This window comes from Glycine max, chromosome 13 (genome assembly GCF_000004515.6).
Source record: "Glycine max cultivar Williams 82 chromosome 13, Glycine_max_v4.0, whole genome shotgun sequence".
In the NCBI taxonomy this organism is placed as follows: Eukaryota; Viridiplantae; Streptophyta; class Magnoliopsida; order Fabales; family Fabaceae; genus Glycine; species Glycine max.
The window spans coordinates 31,786,403-31,799,938 of record NC_038249.2 but is presented as its reverse complement, the minus strand read 5'-3'; the positions used below and the strand labels follow the sequence as shown (position 1 = coordinate 31,799,938).

The following is a 13,536-nucleotide window of genomic DNA, read 5'->3' as shown; positions in this document are numbered from 1 at the left end:
CATTCTATATAATACCCATACAAACTTTATTTTTGCTCAAGGTTAAAACCTCCGATGATTAATTTGTTTCACCGCCATTAAACATTAATTTTTTAACACTTGCGGTTTAGATTTGTTAATTACAAGTTTGGTAGTTAGATGGGGCCTTGCCTCATTGGTCTAGTGCTAAACACGACCCCTGGATCAAACCATTTCTGGTCAACAATGTCTAGAGAGTTGTGATCATAGTGTGGCGGTAAATCCTGCATTCAGTTATTACACAATGATTTTGCTAAGTTTCAGGCTTATTCATCGCTCTGAAGTCTCAAGTTCTAAACTTATAATGTTATAGAAGAACCAATGGACTTTTAACATTCCTGTTGTACCTCGTGTATTCATCTTGGCCATTCTGGTCTAATATCATGTCCGGTGGTTACTATGAAAATGAGAGAATTATACATGTATGACAGGTAATAGAAAAAGAGAGATAAAAAGAAACAGATGGGTGTAAATGTGATGATTGGAGTAAAAATGTTTCCACCAACCGTTACTTTTTTGTTTGAGAGGAAATTCAATGAAAAAAGAAAATTTTAAATTTGAATTGAAGAAAAAATTGGAAAAAAATATTTTTGAAAAGTCTACTTTTTACTCATTTTGATTTCTATTTCTCTTCTGTCAAATAAAAGAAAATGTGTCTGTTAGAGAAAGCTTGATTTTTGTATTGCTTTTATAATGTTGAAGTATTCTGTGTTCTGTTTAGGAAAGTAGATCAAGTTACTCGAGGGCTAAACATGCCAAGCTGATTCATCTCTTTGTGGGAATAGGATTTTCCAGAGAGAGTGATCAAAGAAATTGATGAAAATGGTGTTTTTTTTGCTCGTTTAATATATTCAATAACTATTACTAGTTTTTTTTTTTTTGCTGAATACTATTACTAGTTTACTACTACTAGTACTTGTCTTGAAATGATAACATTTTTGGTTTTTGTCCGTGGTAGGAGGAGATAATGAGGAAGACTGGAAGACGTTATGGAAACTCTGCTACCATTTACTGCTGTGAGTAAATACTTTTAAGTCAACCAACGGGTTTCCAATTATTTCAATTTTTAAAGTTATTTTAGTTTTCACTTCCAGCACATCAGTGCATTATATATGTTGATCCTGTTGAAGTAGAGCAAATGCATTAACTACAAGTAATAACAAATTGCCATTACAGAGAAGAATGTGAAGTGCATCAGGGATTCATGGTAGGAAAATTATAAGAGTAGGAATGTATCTCATGTCATTGGATTACCAACTACCACTATTGCATTACCAGATAAGGTCTAATTTAATACCGTTCATGTCATTTCTCTTAGTGGGTAACATATATTGTATCGATTGTGAAAGTATAGAAGTTTGCAGCTAGAGGATAGATATATTATAGGTCGTGTTTGATTATATATATATATATATATATATATATATATATATATATATATATATATATATGAAGCATTTATAATAGTAGGCTCTTTTTTACAAATTAAATGCCACATGAATAGAAAGTAGAAAGAGATGTTTCTTTGCAGATACATATTGAATCTGGATGGCCTTGTTTGTTCTGCTGCAGACCGAATTAACAAAATCCAACGATTTTCCACTTGAATATGAATATAGATAGTCTTTGACAATAGAGTACTCAGTATAGCACTTTTCATACAATACATAAAAAAAAGGTTTGAATTAACCAAGCTATGAAATGATAACGATGTCATAGGCTTTTTCACCAAAATAGACGAATTTTTTACACAAAATATATTTTTGGGTTGGTCTCAAAACAATGTATATATCTGTCATGAGTGATTCTGAACACGTAGTGTTGGGGTAGCGTCAGTCATAGAGGCACTTTCAGGTCAACTAGCCACCCTATCCTTTTCCTCCATATTTAACTGGTGACTCCACTCAGACCTTCTTCTCCCCTTTTATTTTTATAACATTTTTGTAAATTAATAAATGATATTCGGGTAAAAAAATAATTAGAGACTAAGTCTTATAAAAAGGAATAAATAAAACCATTAAAAATTGGTATATATATTTATGGACTTGATCCTTTAAATTTTAAGAAACACAATCACGATACTACCAAATCGACAACATCATTCAAGTATATTCAGAGTGACCCAATTATTGTCCACAAAATTGATCTCACATAAATCATAATAATTAGTCAATGTAGTTTGCATGCATTTTCTGATGGTTAGTTTTCGCATTTAAATTTATCAAATTTTAACAACCTATAATATATATCTTCACTTGTTTCACATATACATATAAATTATTAAATATAAATATTATAATCTGTAACAGCACTACTTAAATACTACAAATAAAGACAACAAGATTATAAAAAAAAAACAGGGAAATGAATAAATTAACGAAAAACAAAGAACGAACAAACCAAAAAGTAGTGAAAATACCTATGAAGCACTGACACTAACACGATATAGACACGTGAATACGTGTCAAACACAGACACGTAGATACTGTCAAACACATTAAACTCAATCCGGACATGGGCGTTGGTGAGGGACTGGAGTGTCCGTCCAGACATAGTCGGTGAGGGACTGGAATGTCCGTACTTCATAAAAAAATACAGAGAATTAAATCTAAACTGAAAAAAATAATACTTAAATAATTTTATTTTGTGCAACTAAATTCTCAAAAAAATCAGACAATTATATTTAAGTTTAAATATATTAAAAAATAGGTTAATAGAATGAATTATTGAAGAACAGTGAAAGTTAATATTGAAAAAAATTATATAAAAAGTTAACTAAAAAAATATCTAAAAATTAACTAAAATTATCTAACCAAAAAATTAACTAAAGGCTATGATTGTTTCGACCTAAAAAATTATAAAAAAAGATTCAGACAATTATATCTAATTTTAAATATATTTTTTAAAAAATAAACTTTCAATAAAATAAAAATCACTTATCTCTTACAGGCGAGAAGGTGGAAGCCTACATAATGGCGTCTCCCGGTGAAAAACCCCAATGTCGTATCATTACTTAAAGCATGGTTTTAAATAGGATTCCACAATTGTTAAAATCAACCAATTTATATGTAATTATGGCAACATTAATCGCATTTTTGTGCCCGTAATTTAAAACCATGGCTCAAAGCAAAAGTAAATAAAATAACACGTCAATCAGACTGAAAACAGAAAATTATCATCTGAATTAGAAACTTACAAGGTGGAAATTAACGACTTACATTCAGAAACAAATTCACTACTGATATAACAAAAACAATATAGCAGAAGGTAAAAACAACTAGAAATTATTGGGTAGTCTCTAATTAGAACTTATGAAAGAGAACTCAATTATCACATTCAACTACTTATTAGTTTGTTGAGATTAGTCGAAATGGTGATAATCCTGGATTTATTGATCGGCGACAAAGACGAGGATCAAGAACTGAAGCACTCAGGAACTAGCTGCTGGCAGAGGCCCATGTAGGTAGAATAAAGATTTCGATCCTTGGCTCCAGTTCGATGACGGTTGGTGTGCTTGAGGAAATATTTGAGATGATTGAGAGTGCAGCAACCGAGCATTTGACCTAGCAGCAAGAACAACCAATTAATGGCCTTTTTCTTAGTCTCTGCAAGGGAGGGTTGGACGCTGTTTTTTTGTCCGCAGTGATAGCATCTTGGAAGCACAGGTTTCAGCCAAACGTTGGGTGCCCTATCATGCATGCTCTCCTTTTCCTTCTGAATGAAGCTCCACAATTCCGAAAATTTGCTCTCCAGATCAAGAATCATCACGTACTTTCTCTTGCACATCCTGCACTCCATGTCCCCCCTGATTTTCAGAATCTTGTTCTCCAAGAGGTACTTTCGGGTCTGGACCGTGGCGCGGCGGTTCGTGGCCCAGGGGAAGGGCGGAGGGATGGTTTCGCTCCTTCCATCGCGGCGGCGAGAACGCGACAAAGAAGAGGGTACATGAGCATTTGCTTGCACGTGATCAACACCAGCATTCATGTTGTTGTGGTTAGAAGCAGTGTAGGGTGCCAACCTAGGGTTAATGAATGGATTTTGCGGTTGCGGTTGCATGATTAGGGTAGGAAGGTTTGATGCTCTAGTTGGATTCCAAGAGAGAGAGAGAGTGAACAAATCATCATCATCATCATTGGGGTTGGGGCTCTGCATTTCTTGGCTTTGGGTTTGGGAAGAATGAGTGTGCAGGAAAGGAAAATGGGTCACAAGTGATTGATTGTTGACTTGGAGAATGTATATATATTTATAAGGACGAAGAAAGATAGCATTGTATTAATTAGTTGTTAATTTTTTTTTTTTAATTTGAATAAGATCTTGGAGCTAAGTTAAACTAAGATGTGTGGTTGTGATCGAATTATGAAAAATTGAAATCTTTCCTTATATGTCTCCGCTCTCTCCGCTAAATCTTAACAGTATATTTGAATTAAACCACTTTGGTTAAAATCAGATTATAACAGCTCATTAATTAACTTAACTTCCATTCGGTGTATGCATGTAACCCTACGATCTTGTTCTCATAGACTCAGTCTCGTCTTAACTCCTATTTAATTTTTGGTTCTAAAATAATTTTAGTATAAATACATGCAATGCACAGAACAGAAGGCATACATACACTATGTAGGGCTGTTACATAGTCACTCGTAATATTGTCTGTATGCTACGGGTTCAAATACACATTACACCACATTATGAAGTATTAGTGTACAATAAATATATACGGTTGGTATGCTTCACTTTCCTGACATGCACCTACTGTATTTTTCTTTGTAAATTTAATATATATCAATCAAACAATTTAAATGTAGCTGAATATCAAAAAACTAATTTTATATATATATATATATATATATATATATATATATATATATATATATATATATATATATATATATATATATATATATATATGTTATCTTCAAGATTTAAATATCTTCCCTATCTATGCTTTTAATATCAACAAAACAGATTAACGAGTTATGATATATTCTCTTAATACTTTTAATATCAACTGAATTATTTAAATTAATATCTTATCTTTTTTTTTCAATGTATCAGTTTTTATATCTTTAATATCAACTGAATATAATTTTGAAACCAACACCTATTTTTACCAGGAAAAAAAAATATTTTGTCTACCCTCTTCTATTCATGCTAACAGAGGCTGACTATTGTTCTTTTCATTACCTCACTTTATTCAAATTATGTTGTTCATCAAATTCCAAAAGAGATTATGTTATTGCACCACTTCTCAAGCGATTCGCCTCAATTGATTATTTCTCTTCGAAGCTTGGCTTTGAATGGTTTTCTAAAAGTTCTCAAGTAACTACACATGTAATCTTTTCATCTTCCATGGTTTGTCTCCATCACGAATTCATTGATGAATTTAGGCGTCCTGGTTCAAAAACAAACCACAAATTGATGATACACACAAACCAATTCGCAGTTCTCTAATTGAGAGAATTATGTTAGTATGGAATTTAAACTAACTAAATGTAATTGTAAATTAGAGGGTCCAACTCTTTAGCGCTGACATCTAAATTATTTAAGAAAAAATAGCATATATATATCATTAAAAGTGATCATCATCAGATTTTTCAACGAGAATTAATCATTAGTAAATTCGGTGGCAATGGATACGTCACACCAATAACATGAAGGCTAGGAGTTAAGCCGCATAGTGCAGCTTTTGTCTATGCTGTATCTTTTTCTTAGGCAGTTGTAGTATTGTTATTATAAGAGAAATGCTAGTGATATTCTGGTGGGATATTATAATTTTTGTATCATGGTGGTTGGGCCGCTTTGGACACATCTTGTACATGAAATTGGCCCTTTTCAATAATAAGTAATATTTATTTGCTACTAAAAAAATTAACTGCAAATCAATGACAGGCATCTTCTGGTGGTGAAAACAATTTTCACTTGACGTGCTTGATAAACCAATTCAACATGTCTTGATGCGCCTCTTTTGCACTCTTAACAGTTGCTTCATCATCATCATTGTACCGCAAAGTCCATCCATGACTAACACCAGGGTATAGTTTCACAAAGCTCTCAAACTGATAAAAAAAAACATTAACAATTTGGAGTCAATATAGTGCAAGTACTGATTCTCTCGACTAGTGCAGTTACAGAAATTTGAGAATGAGATGAACATTTGCACTAAGAATAATATAGCTCAAATATTGAGAACACTGTAATTCATTTCAGTTGGACAATTTTCTAATTAACAAATCATCATTGTAGCTACCTCATCAAAAAGTTGGAAATTTAATTTGTTCACGGGTTAAGTTTTGAGGAAACATTTTTTTAAAAGGAATTTCAACAAAGTAAGATTGTTCCAGAATTTCTCACCTCAGCTTTTACAGACAACATTTCTTCAATTTGCTTCAACCTTTCTGGTGGGAAAAGATGGTCGATTTCAGCTCCCAGTATAGCAATAGGAATCCTGACCTCTGAAGAAAAACTAAATAAAGTTCGTCAACAATCTCTATAATAATTTCTATAGCTAGAAAAACGAAAAAGCACAAATTTACCATTAAATTCATTATCTGCGATTAGACCAGGATGCAGAATAACTGCAGCCTGAATATCAGTGGAAATTGCAAGTTTCACAACCACAACCCCTGGAACAAATTGAAGCTAATAAGTTACGGGGATTTGTTTTTCAACTTGTAAACTGATAGGATGAAGTTGACTAAGCAAAAAACTGAGTTACCTCCCCAGCAAAAACCTGCAGCCCCTACGGATTTAACACCTTTACTCTTTAGAGCAGAAATTAGAGGTTTGGTGTCTTCACATGCCTTATCCTATAAATAAAATATCCAGCATATATATTTGCATGAACATATTGTTATAAGAATAATACTATAAAGAAAACCTCCTGGCTTATATAGTTCAACAAGTGATGAGGTTGAATGGTATAATATGAATTAGTAAATTAGATGTAGGAAAGTACAAAAAAACAAAATTGCATCTGTAAGCACTAACTATTTACAAACCTTTCCATGAGCCTTTCGCCATGACTCTCGATCAAATTGAGGATTATTAAGGTCAACAATGTAATCACCATACAGAAGATCAGGAACAACAACCAAGAATCCAGCTGCTGCTACTTTGTCCGCAAGTTTCCTTTACAGTGAGAGAATGTCAAAGCTCATCATGGCAAATAATTAATTTCAGAGGCCGTAAATCTGATGTAAAATGAAGCATCCAAAGTCTAACACTACAGCTAATTAACTTGGGAAGCCAGATATATAGTTGTCACATAAAACTTGGTCATTCCTTACAATAAAATAATGAGTGGTTTAAACTTCTGTTAATCTTGCCATGCAAGTTCAAAGTGGAGATCGTGGAACAAGAGACTCAATATTTGTATTTATATGGCATACAAATGAACCATGTAGTGAAAATTTCATTTACCTTAGTTTTGGTGCTTCATACCCTGAAATAATTTCAAAACGAGTTACAATTAGATTTATATCGTAAGTACATACAAAATGATGTTTTTTCAAATTTCAATCAATCTTGAAATTCCTTTACTTTCCTTATGAGTGAAGCTTTTATAAAATCAATGCAGATAGTGCTTTAGTAAGGTTTTAATTTGCCAATTTCTTATAACTTTTTCAAGGTTTCACGAAGCATATGGTTCAACAATATAAATGACAAATTAATGAAAGATTATAGTAAAAACAAGTTGAAAGATAAGAAATTGGAGATGGGTTTGTTACCAAAAACATCAGAAACCAGGATGAGTGCCAATTTGGAATCGGAAGATCCAGTGACGTAGGAATTAAGTCCTCCAAGTTCTTGGACAGTTCCTGCTCCATGGATGTCCGAGTTAAGGTTTGGTGGATTCTCAAAACACTGAGGACTTGACATGGCTAGAATATGCTGTTGATGAGTCACTAGTTGCAACCAGGGATAGTTAGTGGATACTGAAGTTGCCTTGAGTAACACGGAAGATAAGGGACTAAAAATGCATAAGGAATCGATGGAAATGGGAAAGAGTTGACTGAAAATGGCGTCGCCAAATACGTTTATAAGGAAACATTATACGAGCGTCACTGAGTACGTCAGACAGATATATATATATATATTAAATGAAAGCATTGTAAGCGTGTGAAGTATCAAAATCTACTTCCAAAATAAAAAAAAAACCTTAGGAATATGGATAAATATAGGAATAATTACAAATTTATTCTTTATATTTATCTCAGTTTACGAATCCTGATCTTCTTATATTTTAATTTACTAAATGAGTCTTTCATTTTTTCAACCTAGTTATTTTATTGGACGTTGTTTTGATGCACCATTAAAAAAATAAAATTAAACGCTCATTTCTCTCTCTGTTGCCCTCTGCAACTCATTTCTCTCTCTTCTCTCGTATCTGGCATCTTTGAGCCTTGTCCGTCGACGACGCAAACCGTGTAGCGGCTGTGAAACCCACGGAGACGACACAAATGGCAGCGATCTCAGCGTGAGCGAGACAGAGGAGAGGGCCGCGTGGAGGAACCCATTGTTGACTGAAATCAACCCCAGTCGCAACCGAGGAACCACCGTGCATCACCATCGTCAACACCTCCGTGCCCTCTGTGAAACCATTAGCCATTATCGTCCGCAAACCGAGTGGAAATTATATTTGGCTTGCGGTGGAGATTGGCATCGGTAATGTGGTGGGGAAAGGCGTTACACTGTTGCCGGGATTGCCAGATGCAGGTCTGGTTTCTACACAATTTGCAAAGTTTGAGCCAAAAATCTCGGATTAAAGACTAAAATAATAAGATTATAAAAAATTCAAATTCGTGAACTAAAAAAAATAGAAAATTAAATTTATAATTAAGTTTTAAATATATACCAAATTTTGAGAGTGGATTTTGTTTGTATGATAGAAATTGATTTTGGAATCATATTGATTTAGTTGTTTATATATGAGAGTTCAAATAATCAATAATCAGAGTAAGTTAAAATTACACGAAAGAAAAAAAGATAAATAATCTATTTAATAAATGAATCATGTTGACAATTTAGTCTTTACATTTTCTAAATGATTAATTCAGGGCAGAAGTTTAAAAAGGTGCATGAAATAATTATGGACCCGCAGAAAGTAATTGCCATTTGTGTTTATTACTGGGCCACGGGGTCTTTGCTTTTGCTTTTGGGCCTCCTACTGTACTGTTGACCCGGAAAAAAAAAAGGTGAGCAAATAGCTGTTACTTTCGTTTTATCCTGTTATACAACAAGTTCTTGACTGCAACGAATCAAATGTCATAATGGTAATTAAATCATAATTCATAACATTACTCTTTTAAATTATCATTCTTTCCTGTTATATACTCCTACTTCTGTTGATATATAAATATATATTCTTTTATACAAGCTTGCATAGTACGGATAATGTTTGAGGTGGTGATGCATGCCCTTTTAAGAAGTTTCTATTGCTCCTACTTCTATTAAGAACAATGTCATAATCACTACACAAGCTTGCATTGTGATTGTGACAATATTAATAGGGCTAGGATAAATGTGTGGTGGTTCCCTTTTAAGAACAATATCATACATACCAATGCGGAAAATGACATTAATGTATGGAAAATTAAGGGTGCATTCAATCTGGAAAACTTTATAAATTTCATCGGTAGAAAATTTTCTTAGATTTTCAGAAAAACTTCCTTTACTGAATGCAACCATGTTACGCTGTCTGATTAAAGAGTAGTAGAGTTGAATGATTTGTATAATATAATACTCATTTTGCATCAGGTAAGTGGGGTCGGGTGAAACCTGCGGCTTCTAACTCTCTTATTTTCATATTTTGTAGCATATTTTAGCTAAGCTAATGCATCTGTAAGGAGATATTTCATATGTTAGTGTGATGTTAAAGCCTTCAAGATGGGAAAAACTTTGTATTCAAGCTTGATGAAGACTTCTAGTCACGATTACGTTATTACTGCTTCAAGTATTATAGATATATCAAATGGGGCATCAAAATTTTGTTTATTATTATTCTTGGCCATCCCTAGCATGGTATCTTTAATTAATCAGATCTTATATATTTAAAACTTAAGTTAGTGCTATGCATTTTTTAAACGACTTGCCATAATGGCCAAGTTATTCTAATCATTAAAATTAAAGTTCTCCTTTCATGAATATATATAGTTTTTCCATCACGCTTCCCTTCCTTTCTCTCGGCCGAAAGATAAACATGAACTGAAGCTTACGCGTCTATCTGTCTGATTCAAAAATAGAGTATGATCCTCTTGTATTCCTTGTCATCATGCTATAAAAGTTCATAGTAGATCTTATGCAAATAATAATATATTTTATTATAATTATATTTGCATATGAAAAGATAAAAAATATAAGCACGTGCAAAGCCTTGCCCTCATTGTGAATTGTAAGAATTGATTTTTTCGGGTCTAACTATAACTTAGCTAGGGTCTAGGGTATTACATAGTTGGTAGCCTATAACGGTGGAAAAGATTTCACTCCTTTGGACCACCTATTGCTAATTTGCTATTGTTTATTGTTTCATAAATTATAAGCTAGCTGAGTTCAGTAAACTTGTAGACTTTCCTAATTTCAAGTTTTCAACTCAATATGGACAACATTTTTCACATCTAGTAATGCGTAAAATCAATTTTAAAAATCAAGTCAAACCAACATGTTAAAAATTAACTAATCAACTCAACTATTCGTTGTCTACTTATATAACTCAATCAAATATTTTATAAAGGGGTCCCTCCATTCCTCGAATCAGGTTTTAAACAGAAGTTTACGACATTTATATGTCGTGAATTTTTCTTCTTCTTTTCTTTTCCATGCTTCAAAAGCTTTTTTTAAGTCTATAAATAATTAAAGTAACCTTTTATTTTTTTTAATGATTCGTCATACACCTAAGTAAAAATTAAATTCTACTTAGCATGTTTAAGAAATGGAAATCTAAAATAAAAGATCCTAGCAACATTAAAAAAAAGGAATTAAGATATACTTGTTTAAGTTGTTTTAAGTTTAACCTCGAGACTGCAGGTTGAAATCATTTATCAATTGGGTTTGTTTTTATGACTTTGTGTAGTTTTTTTATAAGCAAATAAGAAGATTTCATTATAAAAAAATATATTGATTATTGAATCGGATGACATGAGTACTCGCTCCACCACTAAGTTAATGGAAAAGAAAGTTTATTAAATAAAAATTTTATAACTTCAATTTGATAAAAAAAAAATACTTTTTTCTTTTTAATATAATATGGTGATGATACTTAAGCATTTAGATTAGGTTATATTGCAAAAAAATTATTTTTAATGATTTTCTAAAAGAAATTGAAGAAACATTGTTTTTCAACAATTAGCATGCTTTCAGTACAAAATTTAGACATCTCTCGCTCTCCACAATTCTCTTAAAGAATAAACTATTGTGTTTATATTAAAAATACAACACTCGTTACAAATATTAAAACCAAGGAATTTTTTAAATAAAAATGTTTATATTTTGTATTTTTTATACGCGTGTTTTTAAAACATCATACTTTAATATTGTAGATTTACTTTGTTGTACCCATAAGCAGTTAAGCATTAGTTCCATGTCCTAACCCCTAAGGGACTATCGCCCTAACTAATAACATTTTTTAAAAACTCTAATTTGTTATTAATTTAAATTTATAAAATTATGTGTCAAATTTAATAAATATAAAATACGGCTTATATTATTTTATTAGTTTCAATAAAATCTTGTTATTTAAGTATATTAAAAATACATTTAAAATATGTGAATTACATTTCTTATCTCATCACAAGTTTTATATTGCACTTTATAACTCTTCTTTCACATCTTTGAAGTTTCAATTATTAATAGAATGCCACTAAGTCAAAGATAGTGAATCTCATCTTTAATTGTGAAAGAACACATTACTCAATTTCAGCAATGTCCTTGCCAAGTCTCTACGATAATTAATGTCGTACCCAAACTTGTAAATTAGTTCCGATCGAAGACATCCACTTCCCAATCATCAATCAACCTCTTAGCAAATCAGCTGACCCATCTCTTCTCACTCCCCTTTTTTTTGTTGATCATATTGACCACACTAATGGATGAGCTTGTTTAATTATTTTTTAAAGAAAATACTTATTTTAATAAAATAGTTTTATATTTTATGATGTGTTTGTCAAAATTGTTTTTATTTTTTTAAAAAAATATTTTTACTTAAAATAAAAAATTTCCTATTTATTTCAATAAGTAAATCCTATCTATTTATTAAAAAATACTTATTTTTAAGTTGTTTTTTATTTTTGTTTAAATAAATTCCCCGATATATTGAAAGGATTACTGATAAGACATCACGAGCTTTCACTTTAGGTAAGCCACTAGCTTCCACGCATAGAAATTTGAAGGGCAATGAATTTTCTTACATATTAAATTGGGTTGTATTTGACATCACTCAATTATACTTGCTTGCCTTTGCCGTCTTGGCTTAGGTATCAAGGCTCATTCCGCATTTTTTTTTTTTTTTTTTTTTGCACAGCCATTCCGCATCCTTTGAAAGTCATCTAATAATGGATCCAGATAGAGAGTTAAAAAAAAATCGTATATATATATATATATATAAAGCCATTTTGTTTTATGTTCCTCCTAATAAGATGGGACAAGGAATCATGAAGACTACTTTATAGTACATGTTCCTTTTTTATATCTTCTATGATCTTTCTTGTATCTAATCCAAAATTGTTTCTCCTTCAAATCTGAGCATACCAACTTTGACGTGGAGATAATGGTGCAGTTAAGGATGATATGAACTGTTTCATTAAATTTTTTATCTTATTACATTCACGCGTATGATTCTTCACCAATAACTTTGTATTGAAAACCTAGTTTAACCATACACATGGACATGTTGCAACCCAAGAATAAAACAAGATGGCACATTTCATCTCAACATACTACTGATACTAGCTTATATTGGGTGGATTTCATCTCAACACACTAACTTGTATCTTTCATTTGCGTGAAGCATAAAAAAAAAATCATTAAAAGATGTAATAAATATTTTTTAATATAATTAACTATTTTGAAAAAGCTTATGATTCGATTTTTTGGATTTCCTGTACTATATGTTGGGGAGGTTAGGATTTAGTGAGAAGTGGGCGAGATAGATAAAAGGGGTATTGAATCGGCAACAATTTCAATCTTAGTCAATGAAAGTCCTACCGATAAGTTTAAAGCACAAAGACGACTACGGCTAGGAGATCTTATTGCATCATTCTTGTTTTAGTTGGTAGCGGAAGGGCTAAACAAGTTGATGAGGCACGCAAGGAGACAAAATATTTTCAATGGTACTTGGTAGGGGAGTAAAACATTCAAATTTCTCTTTTGTAATTTGCGAATGTCACTTTGTTTTTCGTAAATAACTTCATGCAAAATGTATTGACCATCAAGGCTATCCCTAAATTCTATGAGCTTGCTTCAAGTTTGAAGGTAAACTTCTTTAAAAGTAAGGTGACGGGGATTGGGGTGGATGAAGCTTCCATT

General features: G+C 31.9%; 2 protein-coding genes and 1 long non-coding RNA gene across 4 annotated transcripts; 1 reads left to right on the top strand and 2 right to left on the bottom strand.

Annotated features, from left to right (window-relative positions):
• Nucleotides 1-3,432: 3,432 nt before the first annotated feature.
• On the bottom strand, nt 3,433-4,170 carry LOC102662908 (uncharacterized). The gene has a single exon (XM_006595328.1). The coding sequence runs from the start codon at nt 4,168-4,170 to the stop codon at nt 3,433-3,435; it is 738 nt and encodes a 245-aa protein (XP_006595391.1).
• A 1,438-nt stretch (nt 4,171-5,608) lies between these two features.
• LOC100813473 (endo-1,3;1,4-beta-D-glucanase) lies at nt 5,609-8,038 on the bottom strand. The gene is made up of 7 exons (XM_003542847.5): nt 7,746-8,038; nt 7,438-7,459; nt 7,017-7,146; nt 6,734-6,824; nt 6,552-6,641; nt 6,370-6,470; nt 5,609-6,074 (listed from the first exon to the last, which is right to left on the bottom strand). Exons 1-7 carry the CDS (start codon nt 7,894-7,896, stop codon nt 5,934-5,936), a joined length of 726 nt encoding a protein of 241 aa, XP_003542895.1. The 5' UTR covers nt 7,897-8,038; the 3' UTR covers nt 5,609-5,933.
• A 148-nt stretch (nt 8,039-8,186) lies between these two features.
• Nucleotides 8,187-10,207, top strand: LOC102667276 (uncharacterized). 2 transcript variants are annotated; one of them, XR_417668.4, is made up of 3 exons: nt 8,187-8,733; nt 9,075-9,212; nt 9,833-10,207. It is a non-coding gene; the product is annotated as an uncharacterized lncRNA (long non-coding RNA). The 2 variants fall into 2 exon arrangements; XR_005887935.1 differs by having other exon boundaries at nt 9,775-10,207.
• The last annotated feature ends 3,329 nt before the right edge of the window (nt 10,208-13,536 follow it).

What these genes read in the sequence shown, in the direction of transcription:
- LOC102662908 (XM_006595328.1), bottom strand. Translation starts at nt 4,170, where the DNA reads ATGCAGAGCCCCAACCCCAATGATGATGATGATGATTTGTTCACTCTC.
- LOC100813473 (XM_003542847.5), bottom strand. Translation starts at nt 7,896, where the DNA reads ATGTCAAGTCCTCAGTGTTTTGAGAATCCACCAAACCTTAACTCGGAC. An exon ending in GGCGAAAGGCTCATGGAAAG is followed by an intron (nt 6,825 to 7,016) that starts GTTTGTAAATAG and finishes TTTTATTTATAG; the next exon opens with GATAAGGCATGTGAAGACAC. An exon ending in TGTTGTCTGTAAAAGCTGAG is followed by an intron (nt 6,075 to 6,369) that starts GTGAGAAATTCT and finishes TTTTTTTATCAG; the next exon opens with TTTGAGAGCTTTGTGAAACT.